This window comes from Hyla sarda, chromosome 3 (genome assembly GCF_029499605.1).
Source record: "Hyla sarda isolate aHylSar1 chromosome 3, aHylSar1.hap1, whole genome shotgun sequence".
NCBI lineage: Eukaryota > Metazoa > Chordata > Amphibia > Anura > Hylidae > Hyla > Hyla sarda.
This window is the reverse complement of record NC_079191.1, coordinates 405,618,451-405,631,686: the sequence shown is the minus strand read 5'-3', so window position 1 is coordinate 405,631,686 and position 13,236 is coordinate 405,618,451. Positions and strand designations below refer to the sequence as shown.

At 47.5% G+C, this 13,236-nt stretch overlaps 1 protein-coding gene across 1 annotated transcript in view; it reads left to right on the top strand.

Moving 5' to 3' along the window:
- Positions 1 to 12,421, top strand: part of LOC130362948 (speriolin-like) — a 34,951-nt gene extending 22,530 nt beyond the window's left edge. The window contains exon 3 of the mRNA XM_056568132.1: positions 11,997 to 12,421. Coding sequence (XP_056424107.1) covers positions 11,997 to 12,326 — 330 coding nt within the window. The 3' untranslated portion in view covers positions 12,327 to 12,421. The remainder of the gene's footprint in view (positions 1 to 11,996) is intronic.
- The last annotated feature ends 815 nt before the right edge of the window (positions 12,422 to 13,236 follow it).

The window sequence follows — 13,236 nt, the reverse complement described above, 5'->3', positions numbered from 1 at the left end:
TTCAGACACAATATGGTCTCCTCATGCTTCCGCCAAATCCAGGCTGTGCCATTCAGACACTATATGATCTCCCCATGCTGCCACAAACTCCAGGCAGTCATTCAGACACTTTATGGTCTACTCATACTGATGCCACCTCCAGGCTCTATCATTGAGACACTAAATGGTCTCTTCTCATGCTTCAGCCAACTCCAGGCTGTGCCATTCAGCCACTGTATGGTCTCCTCATACTGATACCACCTCCAGGCTCTGTCATTGTGCTGCCATGTGACATGTGACTCCTTGTTAGATTTGGTCCTTTGTACCCACAAGTTAAAGGGGTTATCCAGGAAAATCCTTTTTTTTTTATATATCAACTGGCTTCAGAAAGTTAAACAGATTTGTAAATTACTTCTATTAAAAAAATCTTAATCCTTTCAGTACTTATGAGCTGCTGAAGTTGAGTCGTTCTTTTCTGTCTAAGTGCTCTCTGATGACACCTGTCTCGGGAACTGTGCAGAGTAGAAGCAAATCCCCATAGCAAACCTCTTCTACTCTGTGCAGTTCCTGAGACAAGCAGAGATGTCAGCAGAGAGCACTGTTGCCAGACAGAAAAGAACAACTAAAATTCAGCAGCTGATAATTATTGGAAGGTTTAAGATCTTTTAATAGAAGTAATTTACAAATCTGTTTAACTTTCTGGAGCCAGTTGATATAAAAAAAAAAAAGTGTTTTCCTGGAATACCCCTTTAAAATTTCAATTTCAAAAGCCTCAATTTCAAATTAAAAAATCTTAAATTTCAATGGTCTCCTCATGCTTCAGCCAACTCCAGGCTGTGTCATTCAGCCAGTATATGGTTTTCTGATGCTGCTGGGCCTGGGCCTAAAATTTTTTTTTTATGTTAACACTAGCTACCCTAAATCTTCAATTTAAATTTCAAAATTCATCTTTTAATCTTAGGGATTGTGAAGCCCTAGTGTCTGCTCATGCTGCTTCCAGCTCCAGGCTGTGCCATTCAGACACTATATAGTCTCCTCATGCTTCAGCTACCTCCAGGCTGTGCCATTCAGACACTATATAGTCTCCTCATGCTTCAGCCAACTCCAGGCTGTGCCATTACTCTCCCAGCATTATTGTCATGTTGATACCAGACCAGTAATAAAAGGAATATTGCCAAGGACTAGCATAAACAGGGAACTGACCACCGGCTGTTGGAATTGACTGACTATCCCAGGTGGTAGATTTACTATTTTGAAGTTCCTCAGTTCCAGTAGGCTTTAAAGGGCTTCTCCACTATAAGGTGATTTTAGTACATACCTGGCAGACAGTAATGGACATGCTTAGGAAGGATCTGCGCTTGTATTGGGCCTTAATGGCTATGTTGTGAGATTACCATAACACTGTGGCTAGCATTTTGTGAACTGGTATTTCCTGTTTGACTCTTCTTTTTTTAACTACAAATCTCACAATTCCATCTTCCTCCCTCCCACACATCAGCCACCCCACCCATTGAAACATAAATGAGCTGCATCCATTCAAATCAGTGTGGTTTTCAATCAGGGTGTCTACAGCTGTTGCAGAATAATCTCTCTCCCACCAAGCGATTGCTTCACCCATTGAAGCAGACAGGCTCTCTGTCATCAGCTGAGACAACAGTAATTTTGTTTGCTGGTAAAAATAAATAGTGGAGTGAAAATCACAGAAGAATTTTGAGAAAACTGTCACACACAGGTACAGACACTATATTATGAACTACACTAACTTTACAGCCCCTGTAGTATAGTCAAATAAAAAAAAATTCCTGGAATACCCCTTTAAGTCGTTCATTCTTTGTTATGGTTCTTCAGTTGCAGAATTAAGTTGTATCATGTTTTCCTGTTCCTCCGATGAGCTAATCTCACTGGAACACACAATACTCATATTGTCATCTAATGAAGGATCCTTTTCTTCAGAGAACGTATCTATCATTTTATTATTTTGAATGTCAGGTGGTATTCTGACATTTTCTGATTATAAATGAATTTTGGAATCTGGGACACAGGTAAAACTAAGTATTTTTAAGCGTACTGTAGCACATTTTGCTGCCCTCATAAGTGCATACCACATATCTACATCTAAGTAGTGTACTATTTTGTATCTGATAATCTGTCAAGGGTTTATATAAAGTGATCCCCCAACCTGCGATGGCCTCGACATACCATAATTTCAACATACTGCAGCATCAACATACAATGCTTTTGTATGTCGGGGGCCATCGCAGAAATGGCTATCCGGCAGCGCAGACTGCTTCAGCTGCCGCCTTATAGCCGTTTAAGGTGCCCCGTGTGGCCCGGTGATGGTTACTCACCTGTCCCTGATGTTCCGGACTGTCCTCTTCGGGCTCCGCTGCATCGCCGTCGCTCTCCTACGTCATCATCACGTCGCTGCGCACGCCATCCCGTCATCCAATAGGAGCGGCATATGCAGTGACGATCCTGGCCAGCAGAGACGGTCCGGAGCGGTGGGGACACCCCGGGGACGCGGCAACAGTGATGGAGGGCGACAACCAGGGCAGCGGTGACGGTCCGGAGCAGCGGGGACAGGTGAGTATAACTTCATATACTTTACATTGCACGGATCCCTCAACATATGATGGTTTCAACTAACAATGGTTCATTTGGAACAAATGTTGAGTGACCACTGTACTGTGAAAGGACAACCAATAGTACACACCTGCTGCTGTTCTAGACAAATACTGTTTTAAGCCATGACTAAGAGCAACTGCTCGAAACGCGTCGGCGTTTCACGCCCCTTTTGTTTTTAAGTGACATGTCACTTGCCACCTTGTGGCGATTTTCCATGTTTTAATTAGTTGCCATTAAAGGTTAAGTTTTACTGGATACCTCCACCCAGGAGCTGGACCCCCTCCACTTCTTTTTCACTGTTTTAAGCGTAGTGAAGCGTATTGTACTCCACTCATATATGCAATAAGTATGTCAGGCAGAGCAGTGAAATTTCAATTTCAAAATCCTTAAATTTAAAAATCTTAAATTTCAATGGTCTTCTCATGCTTCTGCCAACTCCAGGCTGTGCCATTCATACACTTTTTGGTCTCCTCATGCTTCAGCCACCTCCAAGCTGTGCCATTCTGCCACTATATAGTCTCCTCATGCTTCAGCCAACTTCAGGCTGTGCCATTCTGCCACTATATAGTCTCCTCATGCTTCAGCCAACTCCAGGCTGTGTCATTCAGCAGATATATTTTTTATGGTAGCACAAGCTACCCCAAATCTTCAATTTAAATTTCAAAATTCATCTTTTAATCTTAGGGATTGTAAAGCCTTTGTTACGCCGAGCGCTCCGGGTCCCCGCTCCTCCCCGGAGCGCTCGCTTCACTCTCGCTACCGCAGCGCTCCGGTCAGCTCCACTGACCCGGTGCGCTGCGATACCGTCTCCAGCCGGGATGCGATTCGCGATGCGGGTGGCGCCCGCTCGCGATGCGCACCCCGGCTCCCGTACCTGACTCGCTCTCCGTCTGTCCTGTCCCGGCGCGCGCGGCCCCGCTCCCTAGGGCGCGCGCGCGCCGGGTCTCTGCGATTTAAAGGGCCACTGCGCCGCTGATTGGTGCAGTGGTTCCAATTAGTGTGTTCACCTGTGCACTCCCTCGCCGGATCTTGTTGCCATTGTGCCAGTGAAAGCGTTCCATTGTGTATTCCTAGCCTGTGTTCCAGACCTCCTGCCGTTGCCCCTGACTACGATCCTTGCTGCCTGCCCCGACCTTCTGCTACGTCCGACCTTGCTTCTGTCTACTCCCTTGTACCGCGCCTATCTTCAGCAGCCAGAGAGGTTGAGCCGTTGCTAGTGGATACGACCTGGTCACTACCGCCGCAGCAAGACCATCCCGCTTTGCGGCGGGCTCTGGTGAAAACCAGTAGTGACTTAGAACCGGTCCACTAGCACGGTCCACGCCAATCCCTCTCTGGCACAGAGGATCCACCTCCTGCCAGCCGGCATCGTGACAGTAGATCCGGCCATGGATCCCGCTGAAGTACCTCTGCCAGATGTCGCTGACCTCACTACGGTGGTCGCCCAGCACTCACAACAGATAGCGCAACAAGGCCACGAGCTGTCTCAACTGACCGTGATGCTACAGCAGCTACTACCACAGCTTCAGCAATCATCTCCTCCGCCAGCTTCTGCACCTCATCGTAGTCAGCCTTCTGTCTGGAAAAGCTCTGTCATGGGCCACACCGCTCTGGGACCGCAATGACCCTGTCACTGCCTCTGTACACTCCTTCTTCTCGGAATTTCGTAGTGTCTTTGAGGAACCTGCCCGAGCCTCTTCTGCTGAGACTGCCCTGTTGAACCTGGTCCAGGGTAATTCTTCCGTTGGCGAGTACGCCGTACAATTCCGTACTCTTGCTTCAGAACTATCCTGGAATAATGAGGCCCTCTGCGCGACCTTTAAAAAAGGCCTATCCAGCAACATTAAAGATGTTCTGGCCGCACGAGAAATCCCTGCTAATCTACATGAACTCATTCATCTTGCCACTCGCATTGACATGCGTTTTTCCGAAAGGCGTCAGGAGCTCCGCCAGGATATGGACTTTGTTCGCACGAGGCGTTTTTTCTCCCCGGCTCCTCTCTCCTCTGGTCCTCTGCAATCCGTTCCTGGGCCTCCCGCTGTGGAGGCTATGCAAGTTGATCGGTCTCGCCTGACACCACAAGAGAGGACACGACGCCGCATGGAGAATCTCTGCCTGTACTGTGCCAGTACCGAACACTTCCTGAAGGATTGTCCTATCCGTCCTCCCCGCCTGGAAAGACGTACGCTGACTCCGCACAAAGGTGAAACAGTCCTTGAAGTCAACTCCGCTTCTCCACGTCTTACTGTGCCTGTGCGGATATCTGCCTCTACCTTCTCCTTCTCCACTAAGGCCTTCTTGGACTCCGGATCTGCAGGAAACTTTATTTTGGCCTCTCTCATCAACAGGTTCAACATCCCAGTGACCAGTCTCGCCAGACCTCTCTACATCAATTGCGTTAACAATGAAAGATTGGACTGTGCCGTGCGTTACCGCACGGAACCCCTCCTAATGTGCATTGGACTTTGGTCCTCTCCAATTGCACTTCCGAAATTCTCCTTGGACTACCCTGGCTTCAACACCATTCCCCAACCCTGGATTGGTCCACTGGGGAGATCAAGAGTTGGGGTCCCTCTTGTTCCAAGGACTGCCTTAAACCGGTTCCCAGTACTCCCTGCCGTGACCCTGTGGTTCCCCCTGTAACCGGTCTCCCTAAGGCCTATATGGACTTTGCGGATGTTTTTTGCAAAAAACAAGCTGAGACTTTACCTCCTCACAGGCCTTATGACTGTCCTATTGACCTCCTCCCGGGCACTACTCCACCCCGGGGCAGAATTTATCCTCTCTCTGTCCCAGAGACTCTTGCTATGTCTGAGTATATCCAGGAAAATTTAAAGAAGGGCTTTATCCGCAAATCCTCCTCTCCTGCCGGAGCCGGATTTTTCTTTGTGTCCAAAAAAGATGGCTCCCTACGTCCTTGCATTGACTACCGCGGTCTTAATAAAATCACTGTAAAAAACCGCTACCCCCTACCTCTCATCTCTGAACTCTTTGATCGCCTCCAAGGTGCTCACATCTTTACCAAACTGGACTTAAGAGGTGCCTATAATCTCATCCGCATCAGAGAGGGGGATGAATGGAAAACGGCATTTAACACTAGAGATGGACACTTTGAGTATCTGGTCATGCCCTTTGGCCTGTGCAACGCCCCTGCCGTCTTCCAAGACTTTGTTAATGAAATTTTTCGTGATCTCTTATATTCCTGTGTTGTTGTATATCTGGACGATATCCTGATTTTTTCTGCCAACTTAGAAGAACACCGCCAGCATGTCCGCATGGTTCTTCAGAGACTTCGTGACAATCAACTTTATGCCAAAATGGAGAAATGTCTGTTTGAATGTCAATCTCTTCCTTTCCTAGGATACTTGGTCTCTGGCCAGGGACTACAAATGGATCCAGACAAACTCTCTGCCGTCTTAGATTGGCCACGCCCCTCCGGACTCCGTGCTATCCAACGTTTTTTGGGGTTCGCCAATTATTACAGACAATTTATTCCACGTTTTTCCACCATTGTGGCTCCTATTGTGGCTTTAACCAAAAAGAATGCCAATCCTAAGTCATGGCCTCCTCAAGCGGAAGACGCCTTTAAACAGCTCAAGTCTGCCTTTTCTTCGGCTCCCGTGCTCTCCAGACCTGACCCTTCTAAACCCTTCCTATTGGAGGTTGATGCCTCCTCTGTAGGAGCTGGAGCGGTCCTTCTACAAAAAAATTCTTCCGGGCATGCTGTTACTTGTGGTTTTTTTTCTAGGACCTTCTCTCCGGCTGAGAGGAACTACTCCATCGGGGACCGAGAGCTTCTAGCCATTAAATTAGCACTTGAGGAATGGAGGCATCTGTTGGAGGGATCAAGATTTCCCGTTATTATTTACACCGATCACAAGAACCTCTCCTATCTCCAGTCTGCCCAACGGCTGAATCCTCGCCAGGCCAGGTGGTCTCTGTTCTTTGCCCGATTTAATTTTGAGATTCACTTTCGGCCTGCCGATAAGAACATTAGGGCCGATGCTCTCTCTCGTTCCTCGGATGCCTCGGAAGTAGAGCTCTCTCCGCAACACATCATTCCCCCTGACTGCCTGATCTCCACTTCTCCAGCCTCCATCAGGCAAACTCCTCCAGGGAAGACCTTCGTTTCTCCACGCCAACGCCTCGGAATCCTCAAATGGGGTCACTCCTCCCATCTCGCAGGTCATGCGGGTATCAAGAAATCCGTGCAACTCATCTCTCGTTTCTATTGGTGGCCGACTCTGGAGACGGATGTTGTGGATTTTGTGCGAGCCTGCACTGTCTGTGCCCGGGATAAGACTCCTCGCCAGAAGCCCGCTGGCCTTCTTCATCCTCTGCCTGTCCCCGAACAGCCTTGGTCTCTGATTGGTATGGACTTTATTACTGACTTACCTCCATCCCGTGGCAACACTGTTGTTTGGGTGGTCGTTGATCGATTCTCCAAGATGGCACATTTCATTCCTCTTCCTGGTCTTCCTTCAGCGCCTCAGTTGGCAAAACAATTTTTTGTACACATTTTTCGTCTTCACGGCTTGCCCACGCAGATCGTCTCGGATAGAGGCGTCCAATTCGTGTCAAAATTCTGGAGGGCTCTCTGTAAACAACTCAAGATTAAATTAAACTTTTCCTCTGCATATCACCCTCAATCCAATGGGCAAGTGGAAAGAATTAACCAGGTCCTGGGTGATTATTTACGCCATTTTGTTTCCTCCCGCCAGGATGACTGGGCAGATCTTCTACCATGGGCCGAATTCTCGTATAACTTCAGAGTCTCTGAATCTTCCTCCAAATCCCCATTTTTCGTGGTGTACGGCCGTCACCCTCTTCCCCCCCTCCCTACTCCCTTGCCCTCTGGTTTGCCCGCTGTAGATGAAGTGACTCGTGATCTTTCCACCATATGGAAAGAGACCCAAAATTCTCTTTTACAGGCTTCATCTCGCATGAAAAAGTTTGCCGATAAAAAAAGAAGAGCTCCCCCCATTTTTGCTCCCGGAGACAAGGTATGGCTCTCCGCTAAATATGTCCGCTTTCGTGTCCCCAGTTACAAACTGGAACCACGCTATCTTGGTCCTTTCAAAGTCTTGTGCCAAATTAATCCTGTCTCTTACAAACTTCTTCTTCCTCCTTCTCTTCGTATTCCTAATGCCTTTCATGTCTCTCTTCTTAAACCACTCATCATCAACCGTTTCTCTCCCAAGTTAGTTTCTCCCACTCCTGTCTCCGGTTCTTCTGACGTCTTCTCAGTGAAAGAGATACTGGCCTCCAAGACGGTCAGAGGAAAAAGGTTCTTTTTGGTGGATTGGGAGGGCTGTGGACCTGAAGAGAGATCCTGGGAACCTGAGGACAACATCCTAGACAAAAGTCTGCTCCTCAGGTTCCCAGGCTCTAAGAAGAGGGGGAGACCCAAGGGGGGGGGGTACTGTTACGCCGAGCGCTCCGGGTCCCCGCTCCTCCCCGGAGCGCTCGCTTCACTCTCGCTACCGCAGCGCTCCGGTCAGCTCCACTGACCCGGTGCGCTGCGATACCGTCTCCAGCCGGGATGCGATTCGCGATGCGGGTGGTGCCCGCTCGCGATGCGCACCCCGGCTCCCGTACCTGACTCGCTCTCCGTCTGTCCTGTCCCGGCGCGCGCGGCCCCGCTCCCTAGGGCGCGCGCGCGCCGGGTCTCTGCGATTTAAAGGGCCACTGCGCCGCTGATTGGTGCAGTGGTTCCAATTAGTGTGTTCACCTGTGCACTCCCTCGCCGGATCTTGTTGCCATTGTGCCAGTGAAAGCGTTCCATTGTGTATTCCTAGCCTGTGTTCCAGACCTCCTGCCGTTGCCCCTGACTACGATCCTTGCTGCCTGCCCCGACCTTCTGCTACGTCCGACCTTGCTTCTGTCTACTCCCTTGTACCGCGCCTATCTTCAGCAGCCAGAGAGGTTGAGCCGTTGCTAGTGGATACGACCTGGTCACTACCGCCGCAGCAAGACCATCCCGCTTTGCGGCGGGCTCTGGTGAAAACCAGTAGTGACTTAGAACCGGTCCACTAGCACGGTCCACGCCAATCCCTCTCTGGCACAGAGGATCCACCTCCTGCCAGCCGGCATCGTGACAGCCTTAGTGTCTACTCATGCTGCTGCCAACTCTGGGCTGTGCCATTCAGACACTATATGGTCTCCTCATGCTTCAGCCAACTCCAGGCTGTGTCATTCAGCCACTATATGGTCTCCTCATGCTGCCAACACCTCCACGCTGTGTCATTCAGCCACTATATGGTCTCCTCATGCTTCAGCCACATCCAAGCTGTGTCATTTAGCCACTATATGGACTCCTCATACTGATGCCACCTCCAGGCTCTGTCATTGTGCAGTGATTCTGAAAGCGATGCCTGTAATCTGCATTTCTTTCTGAATAACAGTATTATTTCACTAAACCAGCACACTCCATATGCATGTTAGAACAAAGCAAAGTGTTCTACACCCCTATTAAAGGAGTAGTCCGGCGTGCACTTTTCTTATTTTTATCCAGTCCGGGCTGCAAGAAAAAAAGAAAACAAACTTTCTCTTGCCTGCCAACGCACCCCCGGAGCTCCGGTACAGGTGTTCGGTCGCCGGGCTGTTTGCTTTTTACTTCCTGTTAGCCCGGTAAGTCAAGCGATGTCCTGCCTCGGCCGGTGATAGGCTGAAGCTTCGTGTGACATGTCGGGCTAACACGAAGTAAGAAGCAAACAGCCCGGCGACCGAACACCTGTACCGGAGCTCCGGGGGCGCGTAGGCAGGCAAGAGAAAGTTTGTTTTCTTTTTTTTTTAGCAGCAGGACCGGATAAAATAAGGAAAGTGCATGCTGGACTACTCCTTTAACCCCTTAAGGACTCAGGGTTTTTCTGTTTTTGCACTTTCGTTTTTTCCTCCTTACCTTTTAAAAATCATAACCCTTTCAATTTTCCACATAAAAATCCATATTATGGCTTATTTTTTGCGTCGACAATTCTACTTTGCAGTGACATTAGTCATTTTACCCAAAAATGCACGGCGAAACGGAAAAAAAATCATTGTGCGACAAAATCGAAGAAAAAACGCCATTTTGTAATTTTTGGGGGCTTCCGTTATTACGCAGTGCATATTTCGGTAAAAATTACACCTTATCATTATTCTGTAGGTCCATAGGGTTAAAATGATACCCTACTTATATAGATTTGATTTTGTCGCACTTCTGGAAAAAATCCTAACTACATGCAGGAAAATTTATACGTTTAAAAATGTAATCTTCTGACCCCTATAACTTTTTTATTTTTCCACGTACAGGGCGGTATGAGGACTAATTTTTTGCGCCGTGATCTGAAGTTTTTATCGGTATGATTTTTGTTTTAATCGGACTTTTTGATCACTTTTTATTTATTTTTTAATGGTATAAAAAGTGACCAAAATATGCTTTTTTGGACTTTGGAATTTTTTTGCGCGTACCCCATTGACCGTGCGGTTTAATTAATTATATATTTTTATAGTTCGGACATTTACGCACGCGGCGATACCACGTTAATATTTTTTTTTACACTGTTTTATTTTTTTATGGGAAAAGGGGGGTGATTCAAACTTTTATTAGGGAAGGGGTTAAATGACCTTTATTAACACTTTTTTTTTTACATTTTTTTTGCAGTGTTATAGGTCCCATAGGGACCTATAACACTGCACACACTGATCTTTTACACAGATCACAGGCGTGTATTAACACGCCTGTGATCAGTGTTATCGGCGCTTGACTGCTCCTGCCTGGATCACAGGCACGGAGCAGTCATTCGCCGATCGGACACCGAGGAGCCAGGTAAGGGCCCTCCCGGTGTCCTGTCAGCTGTTCGGGACGCCGCGATTTCACCGTGGTGGTCCCGAACAGCCCGACTGAGCAGCCGGGTCACTTTCCCTTTCACTTTAGAAGCGGTGGTCAGCTTTGACCGCCGCTTCTAAAGGGTTAATACCGCACATCGCCGCGATCGGTGATGTGTGGTATTAGCCGCGGGTCCCGGCCGTTGATGAGTGCTGGGACCGACGCTTCATATCGCGGGAGCTGGCGCAGGATGTAAATATGTGTCCTGCGTCGTTAAGGGGTTAAGGCTCTTTGTAGTCCGCAAATAAATTCAGATCGAACCGTATTTTTTCAAAATTTTTTTAAAGTTTGCTCATGTCTCATTTTCTTCTATCTTTTCAATTGACAACACTGAAGAAAGTACCCTCTACTACAATGTATAGTAGTGACTGCACAGCTTGTATAACAGTGTTTAAAGACTACCTGTCACCAAATAAACTTTTCTAAACTAACTCAGGCTATGTTTCCTAACTACTCCTAGCACCCCTCCTGTTCTTAATTTTTTTTCAGAGCTTTAAAAAGCTGTGTATCTTATCGTTCTTCTTGCTCACATAATGCAATCTCCCAGCAGGTGAAAGTGGGCGTTTCCCAGCAGGCATAACATCACTGAAGCCTGCTGTGGGACCACTTCTGCCCTCACATCTTTGCAGTGCTGTGGTGAATAGAAGAGCTCAGGCTGTGTACAGCTTTCAGTGAGGCTCTGTGCAGCTGTGGTTTAATTAACTATATAATTTTATAGTTTGGACGCACGTAGCGATACCACATATGTTAACATATGTTAACTTTTATTTTTATTTACACAGTTTGTTTTTTTTATGGGAAAAGGGGGGTGATTCAAACTTTTATTAGGGAAGGGGTTAAATGACCTTTGTTAACTTTTTTTTTTTGCAGTGCTATAGCTCCCATAGGGAACTATAGCACTGCACACACTGATCTCTTATGCTGATCCCTCCAAAGCCATAGCTTTGCACGAATCAGCGAGATAGGGGCTCGATTGCTCAAGCCTGTAGCTCAGGATTGGAGCAATCAAACCCCGATCGGACGCCGCGGAGTCAGGTAAGGAGACCTCCCCCTGCGTCCCAGCTGATCGGAACATCGCAATTTTATCGCGATGTCCCGATCAGCCCGACTGAGCTGCCGGGAAGCGTTTCCTTTCGTTTTCAGACGCAGCGATCAACTTTGATCGCCGCGTCTGAAGGGTTAACAGTGCGCTGCACAACAATCGGTGCCGCACGCTGTTAGCCCAGGCTGCTAACGATAGCCGGGACCAACCCAGTGTGATGCAGGGTCACGGCGTGACCCCATTTTCACTCCGGGACCGGGCTCAGGGCGTACAGGTAAGCCCTGAGTCCTTAAGAGGATAATATTGATCCATCTATGGCCTCTATAGTAGTGTGGAACATGTTCTCCTGCCAGTCTCTAGCTTCTATGGATTTTACCATTTTCTGGTAAAAAAAAAAAAAAAGAATCTGTGTTTTTTGTGCAATTTCTTGTCTTACTGAAGCAAATATACGGTTTGCATTTATATTACATTTCTTACACACAGGTCACCACGTGTCCACTAACAGGCAAAGTGGATGATGAGCGTAGATCCAGACTGAACCTGCGCTACCATCAAACTATAGATCAGCTGAAGGAGCTCGGCTACGACCCTTCACTGCATCCCAAATTTACGGAGCAGCTGGTAAACACCTATGGAGTCATGAACGAGCAAACAAGTGAGACTGGAAAGCGTTACACGGCGACAGATGTACAAATCATGAGCAAGTTGGTATCTGAGTGTATGCCTGATGATGAAGTGAAGGACATTCTGGTCATCTTGTCCTGCCTGGCGCACCTTGTGGAGCAGGATGGAGGACACATGTTTCTCTGGTAACTATTTCCTCAGATACCATCGCTGGCAGATATTTCCATCCAATGTGCCGTTTCCATTAAAGGTACGAACTAAAGGCTTTCTGCTCGTCTTTTTTTTATAGCCTTTGGAGAGAATTTACAAACTGGCATTCATCTTCAAAGCTGCGTGTGTTTGCCCTATTATTATTTTATCTGGTTTATGTCATTTTTGTTGTTGTGGTCTTCCAGGGGGCATGATTAGCGGATGCCCTGTTTGGTGCGCTGAATTTATTACTTGCATAAAACATTTTTTTTTTGCACAAATTTTCTCCAGTGACCGACTGGTGTAGGAATGTGTGTGAGCTTATTACCCTTTTTTGCACTATACACGGGCTTCCTATTATTTGTGCAAATATATGATGAAAATACAGTATATGAAGCGACGTGTGTAAGATAATACATTTTAGCGCAATACAAATCCTGCTGCACAAGGTTGTGGTTTTCCCAGTTACTGTGCAAAATGTATTATGTGGTGCACGTTACTTCATTTAAACTTTTATTATGAAAGGGATTCATTTATATGGGGGTTAACAGTATTTTTTTTTCTTTTTTCTTAGTCCCCCTAGGGGAATTAAATGAGCCATGGCTCATACCGAACAGTGCAGCACATCTGCTCTGTACTGATCCATCAGATCTGTGCTCTATTGGTAGAGCCTACCACAGCCTACTAGTACTGAGCCGGATCACCAGCCTTATATGACGACACCATCAAATTTTCTGCACCAAAATTATCTTCTTCGCTCCTGTGCCGTCACCATGGAGCTCTATTCCCAGCTGTCCACCATTCGGAGTTTGGGTAAGGTGATGTCACACGCCCGCTCAGCCAATCAGTGACTGAGGCGGGACACCACTGCAGATGCTGATTGATCACACATCTCCAAACCCAGAAGTGC